The sequence below is a fragment of the Moschus berezovskii genome, chromosome 17, assembly GCF_049115385.1.
Source record: "Moschus berezovskii isolate FMDL1 chromosome 17, NW_MosBer_1.0, whole genome shotgun sequence".
Classification (NCBI taxonomy): domain Eukaryota; kingdom Metazoa; phylum Chordata; class Mammalia; order Artiodactyla; family Moschidae; genus Moschus; species Moschus berezovskii.
In genome coordinates this window covers 24,916,023-24,939,532 of record NC_142476.1, presented here as the reverse complement: position 1 = coordinate 24,939,532, position 23,510 = coordinate 24,916,023, and the positions used below count along the sequence as shown (strand labels likewise).

Sequence of the window (23,510 nt, the reverse complement as noted above, 5' to 3'; positions counted from 1 at the left end):
GATATATTTTGTTAGTATTTCTACCAAGTTACTCTCAAGAGCATCTATTGTGTGTTCATTTTCAGTGTGAATAATAATTGAACTCAACATCCTGAATGACTTTCTTTTTAAAAACTCTTTATAGTACCACCTAGAATCCAAAGTACAGAAGTACATTACACGGTCAATGAGAATTCACAAGCCGTTCTTCCATGCGTGGCTGATGGAATCCCCACACCAGCAATTAACTGGAAAAAAGACAATGTTCCTTTGGCTAACTTGTTAGGAAAATACACTGTTGAACCCTATGGAGAGCTTATCCTGGAAAATGTTGTGGTAAGTTTAATAAATATGAAGAGATACATTGAGACAGATTATTAATTCACCATTTTACTTTTAGTGATTTAGTTTGAACATGTATTTTTTGTTTTGTTTTTGTCTGTGCCACACAGCTTGCAGGATCTTAAGTCCCTAACAGGGGTCAAACTATTCCACAGCAGCGAAAGAGCCAAGTCCTAACCACTGAAGCACCAGGGAATTCCCATGTATTATTTAATAATGAAAGAAAAGTACCCTTATAAATGCAGGTCAAAAAATTAATTTTATATGTATTTCATTTTACATCCCTGAGGATAGTATTTAGCACATCATGGGAACTTATAAGTGACTTTCTTCTAAAGTTATTTTATTTTTGTGAAAATCTTTGTTTATCAGGAAAATTCTAAGCCTCTATTATATTCCATGCTTGTAACAATGAATCTCGAAGAGTAGAGATGTAAGAATGTCTGATATATTATTAAGCAATTACAAAAAGCAGGCTTTTGCTCTTTTCAGGTTTTTAAAGAACTCTCAGTCTTAGGGATCTGTGCAAGCTGGGAATTTTGAATATTCTTAGGTGGTATTTCTCCAGTCTGCAGAATAGTAGCTATGGGAAGCATCTGTTTTTCAGTATTAGCCCATTTGAAGAAGAATCTATGTCTATGCATACCACATGACTTTAAAAAAATTGTCATGTGGTTTCAGTATATCAACACTTAGTACCAACTATTAAACATGATTAAAACGTGAATCACTTTCAGAGCTTTTGTTGCCTATCTTTGGGTGGCACAAACGGTAAAGAATCTGCCTGCAATGCAGGAAACCCAGGTTCTATCCCTGGGTCAGGAAGATCCCATGGAGAAGAGAATGGCTACCCACTCCAATATTCTTGCCTGGAGAATTCCTTGGACAGAGGAGCTGATGGGCTACTGTCCATGGGATCGCAGAGTCAGACATGACCGAGTGACTACCACTTTCATTACCCTTCAAAGTACCTAAATTTCATTACAAAATCTTCATAGAATTAAATTCACTTCATAGTATAATTTCAGCTGTTAGCTAGACTCCTGGATCACCAGATAAATAGCCCTAGGGATAGGCTAACTTCATCTTATGTGCAAGCAGAAGTTGTGTTTATTCAAATCTGTTTCCGTCAGTTGTAAGATCCACCTTTATTTTACCACTAAGAAAGAAAGAAAGAAAAAAAAAATCCAGTCAAGTAAACTAGAGAAGACCATCAATTTTTAAGTTGTATCCCAATTTCAGAGCTATTAAAAGTTAAAAATGTAAACTTAAAAGTAATAAATAATGTTAAATTTGTTTGTTTAAACTGGTAAACAGTCTCTGGTAGGGACCACTATCAGATTCAAGAATGTTGAATTTGACCTCTCAATCACTCTTACAGACCTGAAGGAATTAAATGAGAAAAGTTTAAACTTTTAGTGGGACAATTGAGATAAATTTTTTAAAATAGTAACAATAAGGTAGCTTATAAATATCAAATGAAAGACACAAATGATAAGTCTATCTGTGAATAATATGTATAATCTGGATTTTCCAAAGCTTCACTTCCATAAAATCTTTTATTTTTAAACTTAAGATGTTAAGATCCAGGAATTTAAGAGCAGCTGCTGGGAAAGATTGGGGGTGGGAGGAGAAGGGGACGACAGAGAGTGAGATGGCTGGATGGCATCACCGACTCGATGGACATGAGTTTGAGTGAACTCCGGGAGTTGGTGATGGACAGGGAGGCCTGGTGTGCTGTGATTCATGGGGTCGCAAAGAGGTGGACATGACTGAGTGACTGAACTGAACCAAAGTGGTATCAGGGTGAGGAGACCTTTACATGGAATATGACTTATTTCTGTTTGCCCTTAAAAAATCATTATGAAACCTACCAGTGTTAGATTGTATCTATCAGTTCAGTTCAGTTTAGTCACTCAGTCACGTCCAAGTCTTTGCGACTCCATGAATCGCGGCACGCCAGGCCTCCCTGTCCATCACCAACTCCCAGAGTTCACCCAAACTCATGTCCATCAAGTCAGTGATGCCATCCAGCCATCTTATTCTCTGTCGTCCCCTTCTCCTCCTGCCCGCAATCCCTCCCAGCATCAGAGTCTTTTCCAGTGAGTCATCTCTTCACATGAGGTGGCCAAAGTATTGGAGTTTCAGCTTCAGCATCAGTCCTTCCAGTGAACATCCAGGACTGATCTCCTTGCAGTCCAAGGGACTCTCAAGAGTCTTCTCCAACACCACAGTTCAAAAGCATCGATTCTTCGGCGATCAGCCTTCTTCACAGTCCAACTCTCACATCCATACATGACCACTGGAAAAACCATAGCCTTGACTAGACGGACCTTTGTTGGCAAAGTAATGTCTCTGCTTTTTAATATGCTATCTAGTTATAATAAGTTATTTTAATTTTTATGCTGCTGCTGCTGCTAAGTCACTTCAGTCGTGTCCGACTCTGTGTGACCCCATAGACGGAAGCCCACCAGGATCCCCCATCCCTGGGATTCTCCAGACAAGAACACTGGAGTGGGCTGCCATTTCCTTCTCCAATGTGTGAAAGTGAAAAGTGAAAGTGAAGTCGCTCAGTCGTGTCCAACCCTTAGCGACCCCATGGACAGCAGCCTGCGAGGCTGCTCCATCCATGGGATTTTCTAGGCAATAGTACTGGAGTGGCTTGCCATTGCCTTCTCCATTTTATGCTGCATTGCCAATCAATTACTTCATGCTTCAATGCAAAGAAAATCTATTCTTAATCTTCTATTTAAAAAAGAAGGAAAAGTCTGTGCTATGGACCTTAATACAGTCAGAAGCTTTCAGTCATTAATTTAACAAATATTTATTGAGTATTGAGTACCTTCTCATGATCAGCACAGATTTAGACACTGGGAATAAATACATTGAACAAAACAATAAAAGATCCTTGCCTTCATGGAGTTTATTCCTAAAGGAGAGAGATAGTCAATAACATAAAAATAAAGAATGTATACAATTCAAAAGAAAACAACTGGTATGAAAAAAAAAAACAAGAACAGGTAAAAGGTATCAGAAGTTGGAAAAGTACAAGTTACATTTTTAAATACTATGGTCAGAATAAATGTCCTCTGGGAAGCAAACGCTTTGAGCAAAATTTGAAGGAAGTGAATTAGCTAAGCAGATATCTGGGAGAGGAGCAACCCAGTTTTCTGTGCCTCGGAGAGAGGCAGAAAACTGGGATCCCCTACCCCAGATTTGGGGGGCAAAGAAATGAAGGTGGTGCAAAGAATTAAAAAAAAAAAAAACGTAAGGTAGGAACATGCCTGATGTATTTGAGAAACAGGAGACCAGTGAAAACAATGAAGGAAGAGAGAGAAAGAAGTCAGAGAAAAATGAAGACCAGATACATGTAATACCTTACTGCTATTCAGTTGCTCAGTCATGTCTGACTCTTTGCAATCCCATGTAACAATTTGCATTGTACTCTAAGTAAAATCAGAATCCATTACAGGTTTTGAGCAGGGGAGCGATGTTGTCTGCCTTAAGATTTTGCGATAGTGCATTGACTATTGTGATGAGAATATATGGTAGGGAAGCAAGAGAGAAGCCGAAAGACCAGCTGGGAAAATGGTCTGGAGGAAGATGAGAGATTAGAGGACTCAAAGCAGAACATTAGCCCCGAAGGGTGGGTGAGAAGTGGTTGGATTTTGTGTATACTTTGAAGCTAGGATTTCCTAGCTAGACTGAAAATAGTGTGAAAAAGAATAACCAAACACTCCAGTGTCTGAGGGCAAAGTCATGAACAGCTGGATTAGAACAAAATAGCCATCAACTGAGATGGAGTGAAGGCTGCAGATGGCCCAGCAAGGGGAAGAGGGGAGTTCGGCTTGGGACCTGCACTTGAGATGTCTTCTAGGCAACCAAGCAGAGCGTTGGAATGAGAAGTTCAGTACAATTGGAGTTTGGAAGAAACACCTGGGCTGGACATACTGGTACTCATCTCAGCATGTAGATGGTATTTAAAGCCATTAAAACCGAGTTGAGTGTGGACAGAGAAGAAAAGAGGAACAGACTGAGCCCTCTCATACACCTATGTTGACACGTTAATGTGGAGGGGAAGCCAGCAAAAGGAGATGGAAGAAAAGCAGTCAGAGAGGCAGAAAGGAAACCAGGGAAATGGGGTGTCCTGGAAGCCAAGTGAAGACATGATTTTAAAAAGAAGGAAGCCAGAATCGTGTCAGATGCTGCTAAAACTTCTAGTAAAATGATTGCTGAGAGCTGGCTATTGGATTTAGCAAGTGAAATTTTGGAATTGCAGCTAACTGCCCTGACTCTTGCCATTTCCTTTGATCATTTTCATGGTCCTTGGTGCCACATTACCCAGAGAACCAGCTATGCCATCAAGATGCTAACAGCCTTTGGGATTAAATTTGCTCTCTAGTTGTACATTGCAGTACAGCAGTTGATGTTTAGTAAAACCATATAAAGTTTTCTAAGATCTTGTTACTGTAAAATGCTATAGTTCTGTAAGGTATGGACTTTTGTTTAATTTCTTAAATGTTGTAAATTTTGCTTTCTAAAAACTAGCCAGATGGTTCAGACTAAAAGATGGAAATTTAAATCATCTTTAGAGTGCTCCTTAGGGGACCAAGCTATGCAGTTTTATGAATTATATGTAATATGATGTAAGATCGTGTAATTTTATGCACAATGTCTTTTCTTTCTTTAAGCTGGAGGATTCTGGCACCTATACCTGCATTGCTAACAATGCCGCAGGTGAAGACACACACACCATCAGCCTGACTGTTCATGTTCTTCCCACTTTTACTGAACTCCCTGGAGATGTGTCATTAAATAAGGGAGAACAACTCCGATTAAACTGTAAAGCAACTGGTATTCCATTGCCCAAGTTAACATGGACCTTCAATAACAATATTATCCCAGGTTGGTAATTTAATTCTTAAGAGGTGAATAAGTACACTGATAGAAAACTCGAAACCCATCTCCATTTTCTTTAACTGTGGGAATTGATTGAAAAGTTTCATGAATTGATTGCTTTAAATTCTGTAAAATGTGTACTTTTGCCTGGATTTTAGCCTATGCCCAGTATATGTGTTCTTTTCATTCTTTAGAAAGGACACGTTGATCACGGGACTGTATATTGAAGGCTATAGGTAGGTTTTTAACCTAAAAGTAACTCCCCTCCCCCTGAGAAGTCATATACACAGATGCCCAAATGTGTTCCCCCGGGCCTCCTTAGTCATGTCTGAATCTTTGTGACCCCACCGGCTGCAGCCCGCCAGGCTTCTCTGTCCAGAGGATTTCCCAGGCAAGAATACTGGAGTGGGTTGCCATTTCCTCCTCCAGGGATATTCCCGACCAAGGGATCAAACTCGTGTCTCCTGCGGCTCCTGCATTGGCAGGAGAATTCTTTACCACTGAGCTACCTGGGACCTCCTTCCTTATTGATTAAGATGACTGTGAGAGCCCTGAAGATTCACCTAATTTTACAGAGAACTCTATTTTTCACTGTATGAATTAACCTCTCTAATCCACTATCAGAGTGTAGATCAATTAAGTAAACAGTTTCTAGTCTGTGTGTGCACTACATGTTCAGGTAGAGCCACGCATCCTGGGGAAGATGTGTTTCTTTTAGACTTTTATCACCAGCACGAAGATACTGTTAGTAAAAAGAAATTGTTGCTTCCCAAAATTGAGTTCTGAAGTATTAGCATTTAATAAATACCTTGCTAGAAAGTTAGTAATAAGCTTGAGTTTTCTGTTACAAAGATTTATGATAACTAGAATTCATCAGCTGTGTCACCTTAACAATAATAGGATAATATACTTCACTTAAGAAAAATGAACTCTAAAAAACCTAATCAGTACTGTTTTCTGAAGATATAATACTAACTTAGATATTTAAGTTTTTAAAGCTTAATTTTCTACTTACTAGAAGATATAATACTAACTTAGATATTTAAGTTTTTAAAGCTTAATTTTCCACTATTCAGCATGAAAACTTGAAACTTTGAACCAGCTATATAGCACAGGGGGCTCAACCCCGTGCTCTGAGGTTACCGAGATGGGCAGGATTAGGGGTTGGGGGGGCAGAGCTGGTCCAAGAGGGAGAAGATATATGTTCACATATACCTGATTCACTTTGTTGTGAAACTAACACAACATTGTAAAGCAATTATACTCAAAAAAAAAAAAAAGATAATTTGAATGGAAGAGAAAGTAAACATACTTAATGTAATTAGATATTGGTTGGTCTAATCGGAACCTTATTTAGTATCGATTGTTTTAGAATTCGCCTGTTTATCTTATACTCTACTCCAAGTATTGAAACTACCTTTGGTAATTTATATCATTACCACTTACGGGCAAGTTCAAATTATTACAAATTTAATTTTGTCATTATTACCTAACTAGCGTAGGTGTTCATGACTTTCCCTCTGAGCTGCCAGGTCAGTTGAATTATAACTGCAAAAGTTTTCATGTTCTTGATGTAAATTGTTTGGGAGGAAAAGTGGTGGTGAGAGAAAGGAAATGGAAAATGTCATATTTCTGAATGAAAGATTTTTCAAACCTACCGAGACTGCGAGCCAGCTTTAGGCAACTCTGAGGTGAAAGGTGTAATCGAAAATAATTTTAGAAGATGTTTGTTTTCATTCTCTTTTCCTGTTCCTTCTGCTGTTTTTCATTCTTCAAAAAAGTGTCTGGAGACATAGCAAATAGAGGAAGAAATCTCTGGAAAGTGCTCTCTCCTCCAGTGTCATAATGAGATATCTTTGGTTGAATTGCTGACCAGCTCATAAATCTAACCTGCAAAATATCCAGCTGTCGTGATTATTTTCTGAGGTTGCTGAGAGGCATTTGTGTTGTTTTCTACCGTGTTTCCTTCAGCCCACTTTGACAGCATCAATGGACACAGTGAACTTGTTATTGAAAGGATATCAAAAGAGGATTCAGGCACTTATGTGTGTACTGCTGAAAACAGCGTTGGTTTTGTGAAGGCAATTGGATTTGTTTATGTGAAAGGTAGGTGAAAGTGTCCTATTTTTAATCTGTAGTTTATTTATGATGAATGGTTTGTATTTTGCTTCCCTACTGAATAGTAATTCAATGTAACTTCAGTTTATTAATCTGTTTAGTCTTATTTCACAGATGTACAAACTCACGAGATTTAAAAAATTATGAACATTCATCTCAAAAGTAGGTAAGCAGTATGTAAAGAGATCATTTGGCACAAAATGGAATCATCCACTTATATTATTGAAATGGACAAAGTTTTCTCATCGATTAGCATGAGCAGTTGATTCTGGAAGATTCGTGGGGCTCAAAAGTGGCTTTTCCCCTCTTCACTAAATTATCTTTTAATTGGTTAGAATCACAAAGACTGATGTACACTCATCTTTTGTTATTTCCCAGAACCTCCAGTCTTCAAAGGTGATTACCCTTCTAACTGGATTGAACCACTTGGTGGTAATGCAATCCTGAATTGTGAGGTGAAAGGAGATCCCGCTCCAACCATCCAGTGGAGCAGAAGGGGGATCGATATTGAAATTAGCCACAGAATCCGGCAACTCGGCAATGGCTCCTTGGCCATTTATGGCACTGTGGTAAGTCACACTGAATTGTCAGTACACACTTTAAATATCACAATCAACACCTCTCTCTAGGTGCCATGGGAAGTTTCTCTGCATTCCTATTTTAATCATAAAATCTGAATCAATGGGTTTTTTTAAAAAACTGAAAGGATAGTTCAAATTGATGATTTTTAGCCCTTCAAAGGAGTACGAGCAATAAAAAAAATTTGCTGCTTTGTTCTCCATCATTGACCTATTATTCAACATTAGTAGATAACTTCCTTAAATCTGTTTTAGAATGAGGAATTTGAAGAATTACAAACACCATTTTAAATACAAGGTAGATTTCATCACTAAGTCAACAACTTTATCAGGCTTTTAAAAAGCTTCAGTAATTCAGGCAATATGAGTACTTTAAGTTATTCTAATCTGAAGGTCAAGGGAATGAGATATTTTATCTAAAAAATTCTTAACTAGACTAAAGGTGAGTTATTTGCTACGCCACTGTTGAATTAATTGAAATCATAATTAGACTATACTGTCCAATGGACCTGTTCCAGTGGGCCCCTTTCAGTCTTTTATTCAGCTTGGTTTTATTTCAGCATTAGATGCTGTTGACTGTTCCTTCAATTTCGAGATGGTTCCTGCCTCTGGCTGCCCTCGGTATCTGCTTCTGTACTGCTGCTTTCCCCGCTTTACCTCTACACAAACTTTTGAAGTCCTTGGTACTTCTTCTAATATTAATACTGATTTTCCATCACACAATTTCAGATTCCTAACAACATACCTTCAACCCTGAAACTCTTTCAAGTTCCATCTACAGTTTCCTACTAGAAATTTCTATCTGGATCATGCATTGATACTTTGACTAAATTATCTAAACCAACATCCATCTCTCTTCTCCTACCCTCTTCCATTTCCTGCAGTTCAGTTCCCCCTAATTGACTTAGTCTTTTTATTAACAAGACCAGAATTCCTCTGTTCATAAGACCTTAGCAAAATCTCTAATTAGATATCAAATCTAAATTCATATGGTACCTCTTTTCTATATCATATATGTATAAATTTATCACTTATGTTCTGTGATTTACATCACTTCCGTTCCGTTCCGTTCAGTCGCTCAGTCGTGTCCGACTCTTTGCGACCCCATGGACTGTAGCCTACCAGGCTTCTCCATTCATGGGATTCTCCAGGCAAGAATACTGGAGTGGGTTACCATTTCCTTCTCCAGGGGATTTTCCCAACCCAGGGATCGAACCCGGGTCTCCTGCATTGGAGGCAGACGCTTTAACCTCTGAGCCACCAGGGAAGCCCATCACTAGTAAATTAGTTTTTCACTTTCTTTCCTATATTTCAAGCTTCTAAAGTAGAGGCTAAGATTAATGTTTTTTAATAACCTCTGTAACAAAGAACTAGATATTTGTTCATTTATTCTGAATATTTAATGCTTTTTAAGATATCTATAAGAATATATTGGCATTTTTCTTTACTAAGATAATTTTGGATAAATCATTATAAAAAATGATATTTCTGCCTTGGTTTCTACCAGTTATTGTTCCCTGAAAGTTCCCTAGTTTGTTTAGAAAAAAAATAAGCTAAGAATTTCTTTTTTTTTTAATCTATTTGTATGGTTAAATATATGTAAGTTTTCCTATTTCTATTAAAATACCTTCTTATAAACACAATTGCATAAACAAGCTCATGGTGAAAAAAAAATGATTTTCACTGCTCTGTAGGCTCCTATTTTCATAAAACACTGCTTATTTCCATAGAATGAAGATGCTGGTGATTATACGTGTGTAGCTACCAATGAAGCTGGGGTGGTGGAACGCAGCATGAGTCTGACTTTGCAGAGTAAGCTGCTTAATTACTTAAACACTTGATTGAAGAAATGTCCATATAAAAATTGTGATGTTCATTTAACTTTCTAGCAAATATACTAATGGTAGCTTTCAGAGTCTAATTTAGTTTGCTGCTGATGATAGAGCAATTGTTATCAACCAGAAGACTGATAAAACTTAGCACAGGTATTTTTGTCTGTTTTACCTAAATATGCAGTTCAAATTTGCAGTGGTTTGGTATCAGAGTTTTTGTTGTTGTTTGCAATATATTCAGTCAAATACCCTTTTATAGCTCCCTACCATTCTTGTAAGGAGCTTACAAAGATGTCATTTTATGGCACTTTAAAACTAGGTGTTAGAAATAAAGACTAATGTAAATGAACTCAAGAGTTCTCTGGATCGATTGCTGTCAATCTGTTGTGAAGTATCTGTGTGTTCTTGGCAGGATGAGCGTGCTTGTGATGAAGGTCCTCAGTGTAAACAACCAGAAGACAGGTTTTCGTAATTTGAAAAGCATGAAAGACTCCAGTGACTCAGTGGACAGTCCCTAGAACCCCTTCAGGGGCTGACCTGAGAACAGTGTCATTAAGTTAAGGAAATCAGTTTATTTTGTGAATAGGCTCAGTATTTAATGGAATGAATTTACATTTTTTTATTCACAATTAAGAGATGCTATAGACCAGCATTTACTAACAGCTGTTTACCAAACTACTATTCTCTAAAACTTGAATAGATACTTCTCTATTTCTGTATATTCTCTGAAATGCTGAATAGATATTTAATAGATATTGAAGACAGCGGTACCCCCCTACAGCCTTAGTGAGGTATAATTGACAAATACGACTATGTATATTTAAAGCAGACAGTATAGAACTTCCCTGGTGGTCCAGTGATTAAGACGCTGCACTCCTCCTGCAGGGGGTGCAGGTTCAATACCAAGTCAGGAAACTAAGATCCTACATGCCATGTGGCATGGTGAAAAAAAGTCAAGTGTACAGTGTGATGATTGGAGATACATATTTTAATACACTGTAAAATGATTACCACAATCAAGTTAATTAACATATTCATCTCCTCACACATTTTTTTTGGTTTGTTTTTTGTGGGATTTTTGATGAGAATATTTAAGATCTACTCAGCAAATTTCAAGTATACAGTACAGTGTAACTTACTGTAGTCATCATACTGTACATTAGATTCTCAAAACATACAAACTTTGAATCATATAAATGAGTATGTTTTGACCAGTGTCTCCCCATATCCCCCACCCTTCAGCCCCTGGAAACCACCAGTCTATTCTCTGTTCCTGACTTTTTAAGATTCTACATGTAAGTGACACCACACACCTATTTGCCTCTTTTCTGGCATATTTCACTTAACATAATGCCTTCCATGTTGTCACAAATGGCAGGATTCCCTCCTTTTTGTGGCTGAGTAATATTCAATAGAATAATATTCTATTGCTGAGTTTTATTCTAATAGAATAAAATTCTAATCTATACCATAGAATATATTATTCATAAGCTTGTTTCTGTGTCTAAGATAGAGTTTTATTAAAATACAAATGTACCAAATAATAACTTTATGGATATCATTAGGAGAAAAGTAGAGTGCCATGACTGAATAATTCTGAGAAAAATACATTAAAGTTTTCACTTATTAAATATATAAGACCACCTACTATATGCCAAGCTCTGCTCAGGTGCTCCAGTTTTCTTTACTACAGGTATTTCCAGAAACGTAAAGAGCAGAGGCAGAATGTGAATCCGGAAAAGCACAACTGCAGAGCCCATGCTCTAAGCTAGACTGCTTAGGGATTTAAAATTTTTACCATTTACTAAATAAAACATTCTGTCAATGGCAATTACAACCTCAACAGCTGAGAAACTACATTGTGTTAAAAAAAAAATCAGTGTAACTTTTTTCTAAATAATGTTATTACATAATACGACTCACAATGTAAATATAATTCCACAAAAACTAAGAAACACGTGCTTTTCTCCACAGGCCCTCCTGTTATCACTCTTGAACCAGTAGAAACTATTATTAATGCTGGCAGCAAAGTCATCTTGAATTGTCAAGCAACTGGAGAGCCTCGTCCAACCATCACATGGTCCCGTCAAGGGCACTCTATCTTCTGGGATGAGCGAATTCGTGTGTTGTCCAACAACTCACTACATATCGCTGCTGCTCAGAAAGAAGATACGTCTGAGTATGAATGCGTTGCTCGGAACTTGATGGGTTCTGTCCTTGTGAGAGTGCCTGTCATAGTCCAGGGTGAGCGTGATATTCGTTTACCCTGATATATTCTTGTTGAACAGTACCTGGGGCAATCTAAACAATAAAAATCATCAAGCATCTTAGACCACATCTCTTGTACCCTTAAGATATTTCTAGATTATAGGGATAGGACAAAAATCACATTACACACTGAAGAGATTAAAAACAGTACACATGAGAGCTGCAGAACCCCAAGTTAATAATTCAGATTCCCAAACGGAATTTCGTCTTTAAAACTAGGTTAAAATTATTCTCAAAAATCAGTGCATAGTTTTGCTTCAAAGAATGACTTATTTCCAAAAGGAAAACAGCATAGAAATGTCTTTGTCGCTCACTCTTTCAACAGCCATGTCCAAATGAGTCAGGGCTGGAACCAGGAAGAAACTCGAGTTAGCGGCTCAGTTCTTCTCGGATGCTTCGGTCTTAATTTTACACTAAAGAAGAGCTTCCGTAAACAGTTTCTCAGCCTTTCTAGGTTCAGCGCTAGACCCAGTGCATATCTTCCATGAAATCTGACTTACAATATTTGTATTTACGATAGCAGAGACCAAGTACAGTGTTTTATTTGCAGTGCCCGGGGGGTTTTCCCAGTGGTCGGCCTGGAGACCCTGCAGTGTCACCTGTGGAAAAGGGATCCAGAAGAGGAGTCGTCTGTGCAACAACCCCTCTCCAGCCAATGGGGGGAAGCCTTGCCAGGGATCGGATTCAGAAATGCAAAACTGTCACCAGAAGCCGTGTCCAGGTACACCTCTTTATTCAACAGACACGCATGTGGTTCAGTAGATACCCACTTCTGTCCCCTAACTGTGGCTTGTCTCAGTATAAGTTCTTTCCATTGAAATGTCTCTGATGGTGTTAACGTGTCGCCTTTGGATAGTGGATGGGAACTGGTCAGAATGGAGTCCCTGGGAAGAATGCACGAGGAGCTGCGGACACGGCAACCGAACCAGGACCAGAACTTGCAATAATCCATCAGCTCAACACGGTGGGCGGCCGTGTGAAGGGACTACCGTGGAAATCATCATGTGCAACATCCGGCCTTGCCCAGGTGAGAACCCAGAGATGGGCAAAACGTGCCTCTTTTTGACCCATTCAAAGGAGTTACCTTTTCTTCTTTATGGGGAAGAGATGTTATGACCTCAACCCTTGAACACATTCTCTATGTCTCACTTCTGTCTCATGCATGAATTTATGGAGGTGTGGCATTAAATCAGTGTTAATTCAAGTACCTGATTTAACTGAACATGAGAAAGAGTTCCAAACTGTGGTATATTTTTAATCATTTCAGTTCAGTTGCTCAGTCATGTCTGACTCTTTGTGACCCCATGAATTGCAGCACGCCAGGCCTCCCTGTCCATCACCAGCTCTCGGAGTTCACCCAAACTCATGTGCATCGAGTCAGTGATGCCATCCAGCCATCTCATCCTCTGTCATCCCCTTCTCCTCCTGCCTCCAATCCCTCCCAGCATCAGGGTCTTTTCCAATGAGTCAACTCTTCTCATGAGGTGGTACAATCAAATTAATAGAATTTTAGAGATATTGAAGACCTTAGATAACAGCTAATCCAGTCATTCATTTTCAGATGAGAAAAATGAAGCCTAGAGAGGTTAAAGACCTGCCCAGAAATACACAGCTGGCAAGGAGAAAAATAGCATTAGCTACATTCACTCAATAAATGTCATGTGCTAGGAACCATGCTTAGGACTTTATCTATGTGTCATTTTTGACTTTGTGAAATAACATAGGTATTTTAGGGGTCTAGATATCTTCACTATAAGAATCTTTGCTGCCAAGCAAGCAGTATTGCCACACAACTAAATAGACCATAAGACAATTTTGCTGTAAAAGATAAATTAATGAAAATAAAGGTACATCTAAAAGGATATAATTAAGATGAAAAATTAAAAACAAAGTTTTTAAACAATTTGTTGTGAAAAATTTTTAATGAAAGTATTTTAGAAAATACTTGAATACATTCCAAATGTGTGTAAATTCATGTTATAGTTGTATTGCTTTCCCAATAGTTCAAGTAGTAAAGAATCTATATGCAGTGCAGGAGATGTGGAAAACTTGAGTTTGATCCCTGGATCAGGAGAATACCCTGGAGAAGGAAATGGCAACCCACTCCAGTGTTCTTGCCAGGGAAATCCCATGGACAGAAGAACCTGGTGAGCTACTGTTCATAGGGTTGCAGAGTCGGACATGACTGAGCTTGCATGCAGATAGTTGTATTGGAGTACATCTTGGAAAACAAAGGTACTTCCTTTCTCAAAGTTTATCATCAATGATTCAGGATCTTAGTGTGTTAGCCACTCAGTCTTGTCTGACTCTTTGCGACCCCATGGACTGTAGCCCACCAGGCTCCTCTGTCCATGGGATTTCCCAGGCAAGAATACTGGAGTAGGTTTCCATTTCCTTCTCCAGAGGGTCTTCCCAACCCAAGGATTGAACCCGGGTCTCCCACATTGCAGGCAGAGCCACTAGGGAAACCCTCAGAATCTTATGTTGGATGTAAATTCTTTCTGATGTAAAAAAATCTGCTGTTAAGTCTTTTCATCTGTCCCCTGAGAGTAAAATGAACAGAGGAGGGATACTGCTATTTCTTATCAGTATATATAACATATATAACTGATCATACATATCTGGACCACAGTTAAATGTTCCATCCCATTCTCAGATCCTTCAGTTCAGGTCAGTCGCTCAGTTGTGTTCGACTCTTTGTGACCCCATGAATCACAGCACGCCGGGCCTCTCTGTCCATCACCAATTCCCAGAGTTCACTCAAACTCATGTCCACCGAGTCGGTGATGTCATCCAGCTATATCATCCTCTGTCATCCCCTTCTCCTCCTGCCCCCAATCCCTCCCAGCATCAGAGTCTTTTCCAGTGAGTCAACTCGTTGCATGAGGTGGCCAAAGTATTGGAGTTTCATTTTTAGCATCAGTCCTTATATTTCACCAAATTCTCTAAGTCAGATTCTGTCTCAAATACCACAGTTCTGGCTACATTATGTTACCATTTTCTAGAAACATATTCATCAGGAAACACATAACCTTTTCCTTTTGTAGGGATATAAGAAGAGCTTGATGTGTTTGCCTGCAGCTTCTAATATTGTGTGATAAATTTGATAAAGACAGCGTTAGAAAGCAATCTGTAGTACCTAAATTAGCTAAAAATGATACTGGAATAATTAATGCTCCTAAAGGCTGTTATGAATTACAGTTAGTCACTCAGTCATGCCTGACTCTTTGCAACCCCATGGACTGTAGCCCATCAGGCTGCTCTGTTCATGGAATTGTCCAGGCAAGAATACTGGAATGTGTACCCATTCCCTTCTCCAGGGATCTTCCTGACCCAGGGATTGAACCCAGGGTCTTCTGTATTGCAGGCAGATTCTTTACTGTCTGAGGCACCAGGGAAGCCCCTATCCTATGAATTATTCATCACCCTTTTATATTCACCATAGCTTGGTAAACCTTTGCTTTTGACAGGTGGGAGGGATGATTGTGCTCACCAAAGGATTTACAAACTGATATATTATCACTTTAGTATGGTATGCAATCCGACTTTATACTCTTATTTCACTCTTCCAGTAAGTTTTATTATCACTGTATTTTCTATCTAGTCATTATACATAGTTATCATCAACTTTTCTAAGACCATCACATCTGCTCATCACTCTATAGATCTTAATGAGACCTAAGATGTATATAATATAAAAATGGGAACACTGAGTCGATGGAGAAATGAAACCACTGCCAACTAGTTGCAACCTGTCAACCACTTATTTTTCTTTCACAGCAAGATTGCCCCATAGCCAGTTATTTGGAGTAAAACCTCTTTGGGGCAAAGATTCTCAGAGTGACTATACTAGGTGTGGTATATTAAGGCTTTTTCAGATTAAAATGACAGAAATTAAATAAATAGACCATCTATTTAGACCATCTAAATAGACCAAGCTTAAATACGAAGCTTCCATAGAAAATTCTATTTTCAGGTATGATTGAATCCACGAATTTGCCTAATGTTTGTACCAGAGTGTTTTCCATCTCTCATCTCTGCTTTCCTTTCTTTGGCTTTATTCTTCGTTAGACTCTTTCCGTGTGGAAAAAATGACTGGTGGTACCTGACCTACAAGAGCCTTTAGAATCTAAAGCCTCAGAGCAAAAGAGTTCCTCTCTCTCAGAATTTGTATCAGCCTCTGGGAAGGAACCCTGCTTGATTTTGTGGGTCCCAGGCTCACCTCTGAACTCAGGGAGTCCAGGAGAAGGATACTTCTCTGAGAGCCAGCTTCGGCTACTTACCCACAGTGGATCAAGAGAGGCAGGGCTCCTTGTTTGATAGCCTGAAAGAAATTCTATAGAATAGAAGAGTGGCTGTTGATTCATTAATTCATTCCTTAAATCACTCATTAATCCAACAGATGTTTATTGAGCACCCAGTCTGTGTTCAGGGCACTGTTCTAACTGCTAGAATTAGAATGGTAAATGGAGAATATCATTCACATACTGTAAGCATATAGAACAAACTCAAAAGCTTAAGTGCTAGAGCGTACCTGGAAGAGATGCTTTACCTGAGATGGTCTAAAAAAGGGACGTTGACAAAAATGAGATAGTTACCCTCTGCATTGGGTATTGCATTCTATTGCACAATTCAGGAAACTATATGATAAAATATTTTATATGAGAAAATATATGATCATTTACTGAGGTTATATAACTACTAAAAAGTGAATTAAGGATTTGTACCCAAGTTGATCTGATTCCTAAGCCTATTCACTTGGATCTTGGGTGTCTTAATTTGCAGCTCAGAATATCTATTATGTTATAAAAATTAAATATTCTTATGAAAACTTAAAAATATAAAGCCAAAATTATTTTAATCTTGAAAAATTAGAAAGCTAATTATAACAACATATCCAACCAAAAATACCTGATTAATCTTTGTACAGTTTATCAGCTATGATATCATTTCCATTCCGTTCCGTTCCGTTGCTCAGTCGTGTCCAACTCTTTGCGACCCCGTGGACTGTAGCCTACCAGGCTTCTCCATCCATGGGATTCTCCAGGCAAGAATACTGGAGTGGGTTACCATTTCCTTCTCCAGGGGATATCATTTAGCTTTTCATTATATAGGTATTTGTACATGTCCTAAAACAAAACTCAAGGTTGTTTTTTTTTTTCCTTTCTGTTGAGTAACTATTGGCTTACTGCTGTTTTGCTCACTATTCTGTTGGCTTACTGTTTTTTTAGACTTTCTTTGGTTATCTCTCATCCCCTAAACTGATTGAATTTAGCTGTTACTATGGCATATTGTCAGTGGTGTTCTGGATCTAGCTTCTGAGAGCGTGTGTCTCTTCCCACTGGGAATTTCATGACATCACATTAATAGGTAGATATTGACCATCGTGGGAGTGTTTTGTATCATAAAAACTATAGATGCTATACATCAGAGTTTCCTCCCTGCTCCCAGAGAGCTAGCTGTTAAACATTTATCAGTGTATACCACTGCAAAATGGCCAGATAGCCTAAGATGGTCTTTTTCATCCAGGGGGTATGTCAGTATCTTAGGGACAGAAGAGGTTTTCTTTTAATACATTGTTGGATTCAACTTGATAACATTTGTTGGGACTTTTTACATCTATATTCATGAGAGATATTGGCCTGTACTTTCCTTTTCTTGTAATGTCTTTGGTTTTAGTATTAGGGTAATGCTGGCCTCATAGAAAGAGTTAGGAAGTAGTCTCTCTGCTCTGTCCTCTGAAAGAAAAGGTAGAGAATTGGTATATGGTACATTTTTTCCCACAAATGTTTGGTAAAATTCAACAGTAAACCCATCTGGTATTGTGTTTTCTGTTATGGAAGTTTATTAATTAGTGATTACATTTATTTAATAGATATAGAACTATTCAAACTTTTTTCTCGTGTGATTTTTGGCAAATTGTGTCTTTCAAGGAGTTGGTCCATTTCATCTAGGTTGTCAAACTGGCAGACATAGAGTTGTTCAAACTCTATTAATATTCCTCTTAATATTTTTAATACCCGTAGGATCTGTATAGATGCCTCCTTTTTTATTTCTGATATTAATAATTTGTATTCTGTCTTTTTCTCTTCATTAGCGTGGCTAGAATCTTACTGATTTTATTGATCTTTTCAAAGAATCAGCTTTGGGTTTCATTAATTATTATCTATTGATTTCCTGTGTTCAGCTTCATTGATCTCTGCTCTAATTCTATTTCTTTTCCTTTTACTTTAGATTTCATTTTCTCTTCTTTTTTAGTTTCCTAAGGTGGAAATGTAGATGATTTATTTTAGATATTTTCTAATATATGCATTCAATACTATGAATTTCCCTCTAAGCACTGCTTTCTCTGCATCCCACAAATTTTGATAAGTTGTGTTTTCATTTGCATTTAATTCAAAATATTTTTACTATCTCGAGATTTCTTCTTTGAAATTGTATTATTTAGTAGTGTGTTGTTTAATCTCCACATATTTGGGGATTTTACATCTATCTATTATTGATTTCTAGCTTGATTCCACTGTGGTCTGAAAGCAGACATTATATAATTTCTATTCTTTTTAATTTGTTAAAGTATATTTTATGGCTCAGAATATGGTCCACCTTGATGAATGTTCCATGTGAGCCTGAGAACAATGTAAATTCTGCTGTTCTCAGATGAATTAGTCTATAGACGTCAACTATATCTAGCTGATTTCTGTTCTTGAGTTCAGTCATTTCCTTATTGTTTTTCTGCCTGCTGAATCTGTCATTTCTGATTTTTTCCAGTCATATATGCTTCATAAACTCTCTTTCCCATTCCACGATCTCTTCCAAGATCACACTTGCATTTATGTGTCATGTCTCCTTAGTCCCTTTCAACTGGAACAATTTCTTAGCTACTTTTTACTTTTTATGACCTTGCTATTTTTTAAGTCTATTGGCTAATCATTTTGTAAGAATTTTCCATTTAGCTGTGTCTGATATTTTTTCATGACTAGATTCAGATTTTGCATTTTGGCAGACATATCATAGAAATGATTTTGTGTCCTCGGTATATCATATCACATGACATCTCAAACTGGTGATGTTAACTTTGTTCAGTTGTTTAATGTGGTGTTTTCCAGTGTGTAGTTACTATATTTACCTTTGTAATTAATAAGCATTTTGTAGGGAAACTTTAAGACTTCATAAACATCTTGTTTCTTATCAGTCTTTTACCTACCAGTTTTAGCATCTGTTTATGATTTATTTTTGCTTTAAATCAGTTGTTGCTATGATCTTACAAGACATTTTATTTCTAACTCGATCATATCTCCTTCATCTATTATTGGCTTTCCATTGTAGGAAAGAACTTTTCTTTCTCTTTCTCCCTTTTTTTTTTTTTTTGCGTTATATCAGTAAGAACTCAAATACCATTTCCTTCAGTGATTTATAATGCACTGCTGTCGTCATTTGTTGTGATGCACAGATTGTCCTAGACTTGGTTAGTGGAGATCCCTTGAGGCTATCTTCAGTGTCCTCTTGACCTGTCCCCATGATTCTATGAACACTTCTACTTTCTGGTACACATTGCTATTTTAGGCCTATCTTGTCTTCTCTCAGTTAGAGATATTTCTACACTGACAGTCTTCCCTCTAAAAAAGATTTATATCTTCTGGGGTAGGCCATCCTGCTGCCATTTGAGTCAGTCATTAAAGATATATTGTTGGATTTCTTAAAGACTGAGCTTTTTTTGAAGTGTCATTCTGAAAGCATTGAAAACTTTGAAGAATAGCAGTACTAGCTCAGGGCTCACACTTAGATGAAAAGTGTTTGAATAGTATAAGACACACAATATCACCAATCAACTCATTATTTTTCACGCCCATCCTAGTAGGGTAAGTTCTTTCCTTATCCACATATGGCAGATGAAGAAACTAGATGCCCAGAAGCTAAGCAACTTGTCTAGGATCGCACAGCTAGTAAGGGCAGAGTGGTTATTCAGGCACAGGGTATCTGCTCTAGAGTCTCTGATCTCCTGCCTTTCCAGAATCAGAACTGCAATGCAGTGTAATAACAAGTTCACCTGTTTTACTTTTCATAATGTTCTAATTCCTCCATAGCTGTTGTCTTTTGTGTTCTTTAGATACCATGAAATTTTACACCTTCTCTGGTTTATATTGTCATTCTTGCTATCATTCCATTCACATAAAAGAAACATTTCAATTCTACCACATTTCATGCCATGAAATTCAATTTTGGTTAGGGTTTTCTGTATTGACTTAAAAAATTAAGAGAATCTTCAGCTGAAAACCTCTATCCATATGTCATAGAAACTGTAGCCCACCAGGCTCCTCTACCCATGGAATTCTCCAGGCAAGAACACTGGAGTGGGTAGCCATTCCCTTCTCCAGGGTATCTTCCCCACCTAGGGATCAAACCCAGGTCTCTTGCATTGCAGGCAGATTCTTTACCATCTGAGTCACCAGGGAAGCTCCATAATAGAATCTACAGAGATAAGAAATTAATAAATGTCACCCTAGTTGTAATCCTCCAAAAAATGCATGCATCATAAGGCTTTTTATAAGAGATAAAGGCTTTCATTAACCAACAGCCTTGAAAATAGAACATATTAAAACAGTTGGAATAGCAGAATTTTGAAATGCCATCAGTCAGTTCAGTTCAGTCGCTCAGTCGTGTCTGACTCTTTGCGACCCCATGAATCACAGCACGCCAGGCCATAGTCCATATGTAATAACTATGAACATCAGTGATCTTAATTAATAAAGTAGTAGTCTGAGTAGTAATTGCCATTTAATGAAAGGCTTTCTTTCGCTTTTATGTTTAGTCAAATAATTTTTAGTGAAGATTCTTGTCAGCTAAAATAAATTTGTGACTGTATTTCTTATGTCTACAAAGTACAAGAATATGTAGTCAATTCAATTAGACAACAGTTAATTAGAAGAAAATTCAAGATGTCTTTTAAAATATTTTCTAAACAAAGAAACCAAATGATAATTCCATTCCTTGTTTTTCAACATACAGGTTGTGTTAAGAGAATATTTAGACAGGACCTTAAACCCCTATGGTTCCTATCTTGATTAAACCTGGTGACCACAGCAACAAACTTTTTGAGCCCCACATCTAGAAAATACCTTTTGACAAAAATATGACCTGATACTGACTTATACATAAGAGAAATCATAATGTTTATTCTCAGCCCCTACACCTGGAAGGAAACATCAGGTTGTTCCAGTCTTGTGGTCAGATGGTGTAATATGTTAGTTACTAAAAGCAAGGCCTTAATCTTATTTCTTGGAAACTACTGGTCAATTTTTTCTCTTGTTTAGGAAGCAGGTGAGTGTGTTATTTAGAACTTTTAATTCATGAACATTATGTAATGGGGAAAATTTTTCAAAGAGTTACAACTGTGCAAATCATCATGCTGTCGAAAGGTCCAAGTACATTTTTAAATGTGAAGCTGAATCAGGTTTGAAGATGTGGTCTTATACAGTGTGGGGTCCAAGTTATCATTATGGAGACAATTGTGTTCTCCATAACTGCATCGAGATTTGTTATACAGCTTAGCTTCTGGTTCCTTCCACTTGCCCCAGAAAATACTTAGGGCTTATAAACTGACTTTATTTATATATAGTAGTTTGATTACATTTAATTTTAATAAAAGAGTCCCTTTGGATAATTTTAAGCATGTATTTTGGCATCAGGTAGCCTTCTCAATTTCCCTATAGATACTAATTCTCATGAAAATCTAACCAGAGGGGGAAGGGAAGAACATCATTTGTTATGTTTGCTTTGGTTCAATTTCAGTTATTTTAGATTCTGGGCTAATTTAACTCATTACGAGTTATTTATTTGTATAATTTTTTTTTATAACAAACGTGGTTCTGTGACTTGAAAGTCTGTCTTGGGATGTTTGTAGTTCATGGAGCATGGAATACCTGGCAGCCTTGGGGTACATGCAGCGTAAGTTGTGGAAAAGGTACCCAAACAAGAACAAGACTGTGCAATAACCCACCACCGTCATTTGCTGGATCCTACTGTGATGGAGCAGAAACACAGATGCAAGTCTGCAATGAAAGACACTGTCCAAGTAAGATAAATACAATGTTTGTACCCTCAATAATTTAACCTCTATGTCTTATCTGGGGAGTATGTCATTAAGAATCAATGTCAAATGTACAAACTGCTATATTTAAAGTGGATAACCAACATGGTCCTACTGTATAGCACAGGGAACTCTGCCCAATGTTATGTGGCAGCCTGGATGGGTGGGGAGTCTTGGGGAGAATAGATACATGTATATGTGTGGCTGAGCAGCTTTGCTGTCCACCTGAAACTGTCACAACATTGTTGATTGGCTATACTGCAATACAAAATAAAAACTTAAAAAAAAAAGAATCAGTGTCAATAAGATCATCACTCAATTTATCAATGTGCAGGGTTTAACTTGATCATTTCTAAGTAGTAACAGAGCACATATTTTTTCTTTAACCCAGTTGATGGCAAGTGGGCCACTTGGACTAGCTGGAGTGCCTGCTCTGTATCCTGTGGAGGCGGCGCCAGGCAGAGAACAAGGGACTGCTCTGATCCTGCTCCCCAGAATGGAGGCAACAAATGTGAAGGGCGTGATGTCCAGAGCGATTTTTGTAATAGTGACTCTTGTCCAAGTGAGTGTTGGAAATAGTGAGTCAACATTATACTTTCTTAATGTTTCATTATAGCCTTAAGTCCTTACAGTTACAACAGTCTGTTACTTGATTTGTCTACCATTGGTTTAGAATATCAAAATGTTGCATGGTTGCTGTTGTGTCTATATAATACCATAGACCCCACTAATATATATGGGCAGAGGTTACATCCTATTTCATGTCCTTTATTTTTTTGGGCTCAAAAATCACTGCAGATGCTGACTGCAGCCATGAAATTAAAAGACGCTTACTCCTTGGAAGAAAAGTTATGACCAACCTTGATAGTATATTAAAAAGCAGAGACATTACTTTGCCAACCAAGGTCCGTCTAGTCAAGGCTATGGTTTTCCCCGTGGTCATGTATGGATGTGAGAGTTGGACTGTGAAGAAAGCTGATCGCCGAAGAATTGATGCTTTTGAACTGTGGTGCTGGAGAAGACTCTTGAGAGTCCCTTGGACTGCAAGGAGATCCAACCAGTCCATTCTAAAGGAGATCAATCCTGGGTGTTCATTGGAAGGACTGATGCTAAAGCTGAAATTCCAGTACTTTGGCCACATCATGCGACGAGTTGACTCACTGGAAAAGACTCTGATGCTGGGAAAGGTTGGGGGCGGGAGGAGAAGGGGACGACAGAGAATGAGATGGCTGGATGGCATCACCGACTCTGTGGACATGAGTTTGGGTGAACTCCGGGAGTTGGTGATGGACAGGGAGGCCTGGCGTGCTGTGATTCATGGGGTCACGGAGAGTCGGACACGATTGAGCGACTGAACTAAACTAAACTATAGGACCAGCTGCAGAGAGCAAGGACTAGGGCATCCTT

At 38.0% G+C, this 23,510-nt stretch overlaps 1 protein-coding gene across 6 annotated transcripts in view; it reads left to right on the top strand.

Moving 5' to 3' along the window:
• HMCN1 (hemicentin 1) overlaps positions 1-23,510 on the top strand; it is a 540,326-nt gene that overhangs the window by 464,622 nt on the left and 52,194 nt on the right. For 5 of the 6 annotated variants that reach the window (XM_055419093.2, XM_055419092.2, XM_055419094.2 and 2 more), the window contains 10 exons: positions 125-315; positions 5,013-5,226; positions 7,192-7,326; positions 7,717-7,907; positions 9,647-9,728; positions 11,723-11,992; positions 12,567-12,737; positions 12,873-13,043; positions 21,918-22,088; positions 22,495-22,665. In XM_055419093.2, the coding sequence (XP_055275068.2) occupies positions 125-315; positions 5,013-5,226; positions 7,192-7,326; positions 7,717-7,907; positions 9,647-9,728; positions 11,723-11,992; positions 12,567-12,737; positions 12,873-13,043; positions 21,918-22,088; positions 22,495-22,665 (1,767 nt within the window). Of the gene's footprint in view, positions 1-124; positions 316-5,012; positions 5,227-7,191; positions 7,327-7,716; positions 7,908-9,646; positions 9,729-11,722; positions 11,993-12,566; positions 12,738-12,872; positions 13,044-21,917; positions 22,089-22,494; positions 22,682-23,510 lie in introns of all 6 variants that reach the window. The other variant, XM_055419097.2, reaches the window with a different exon arrangement.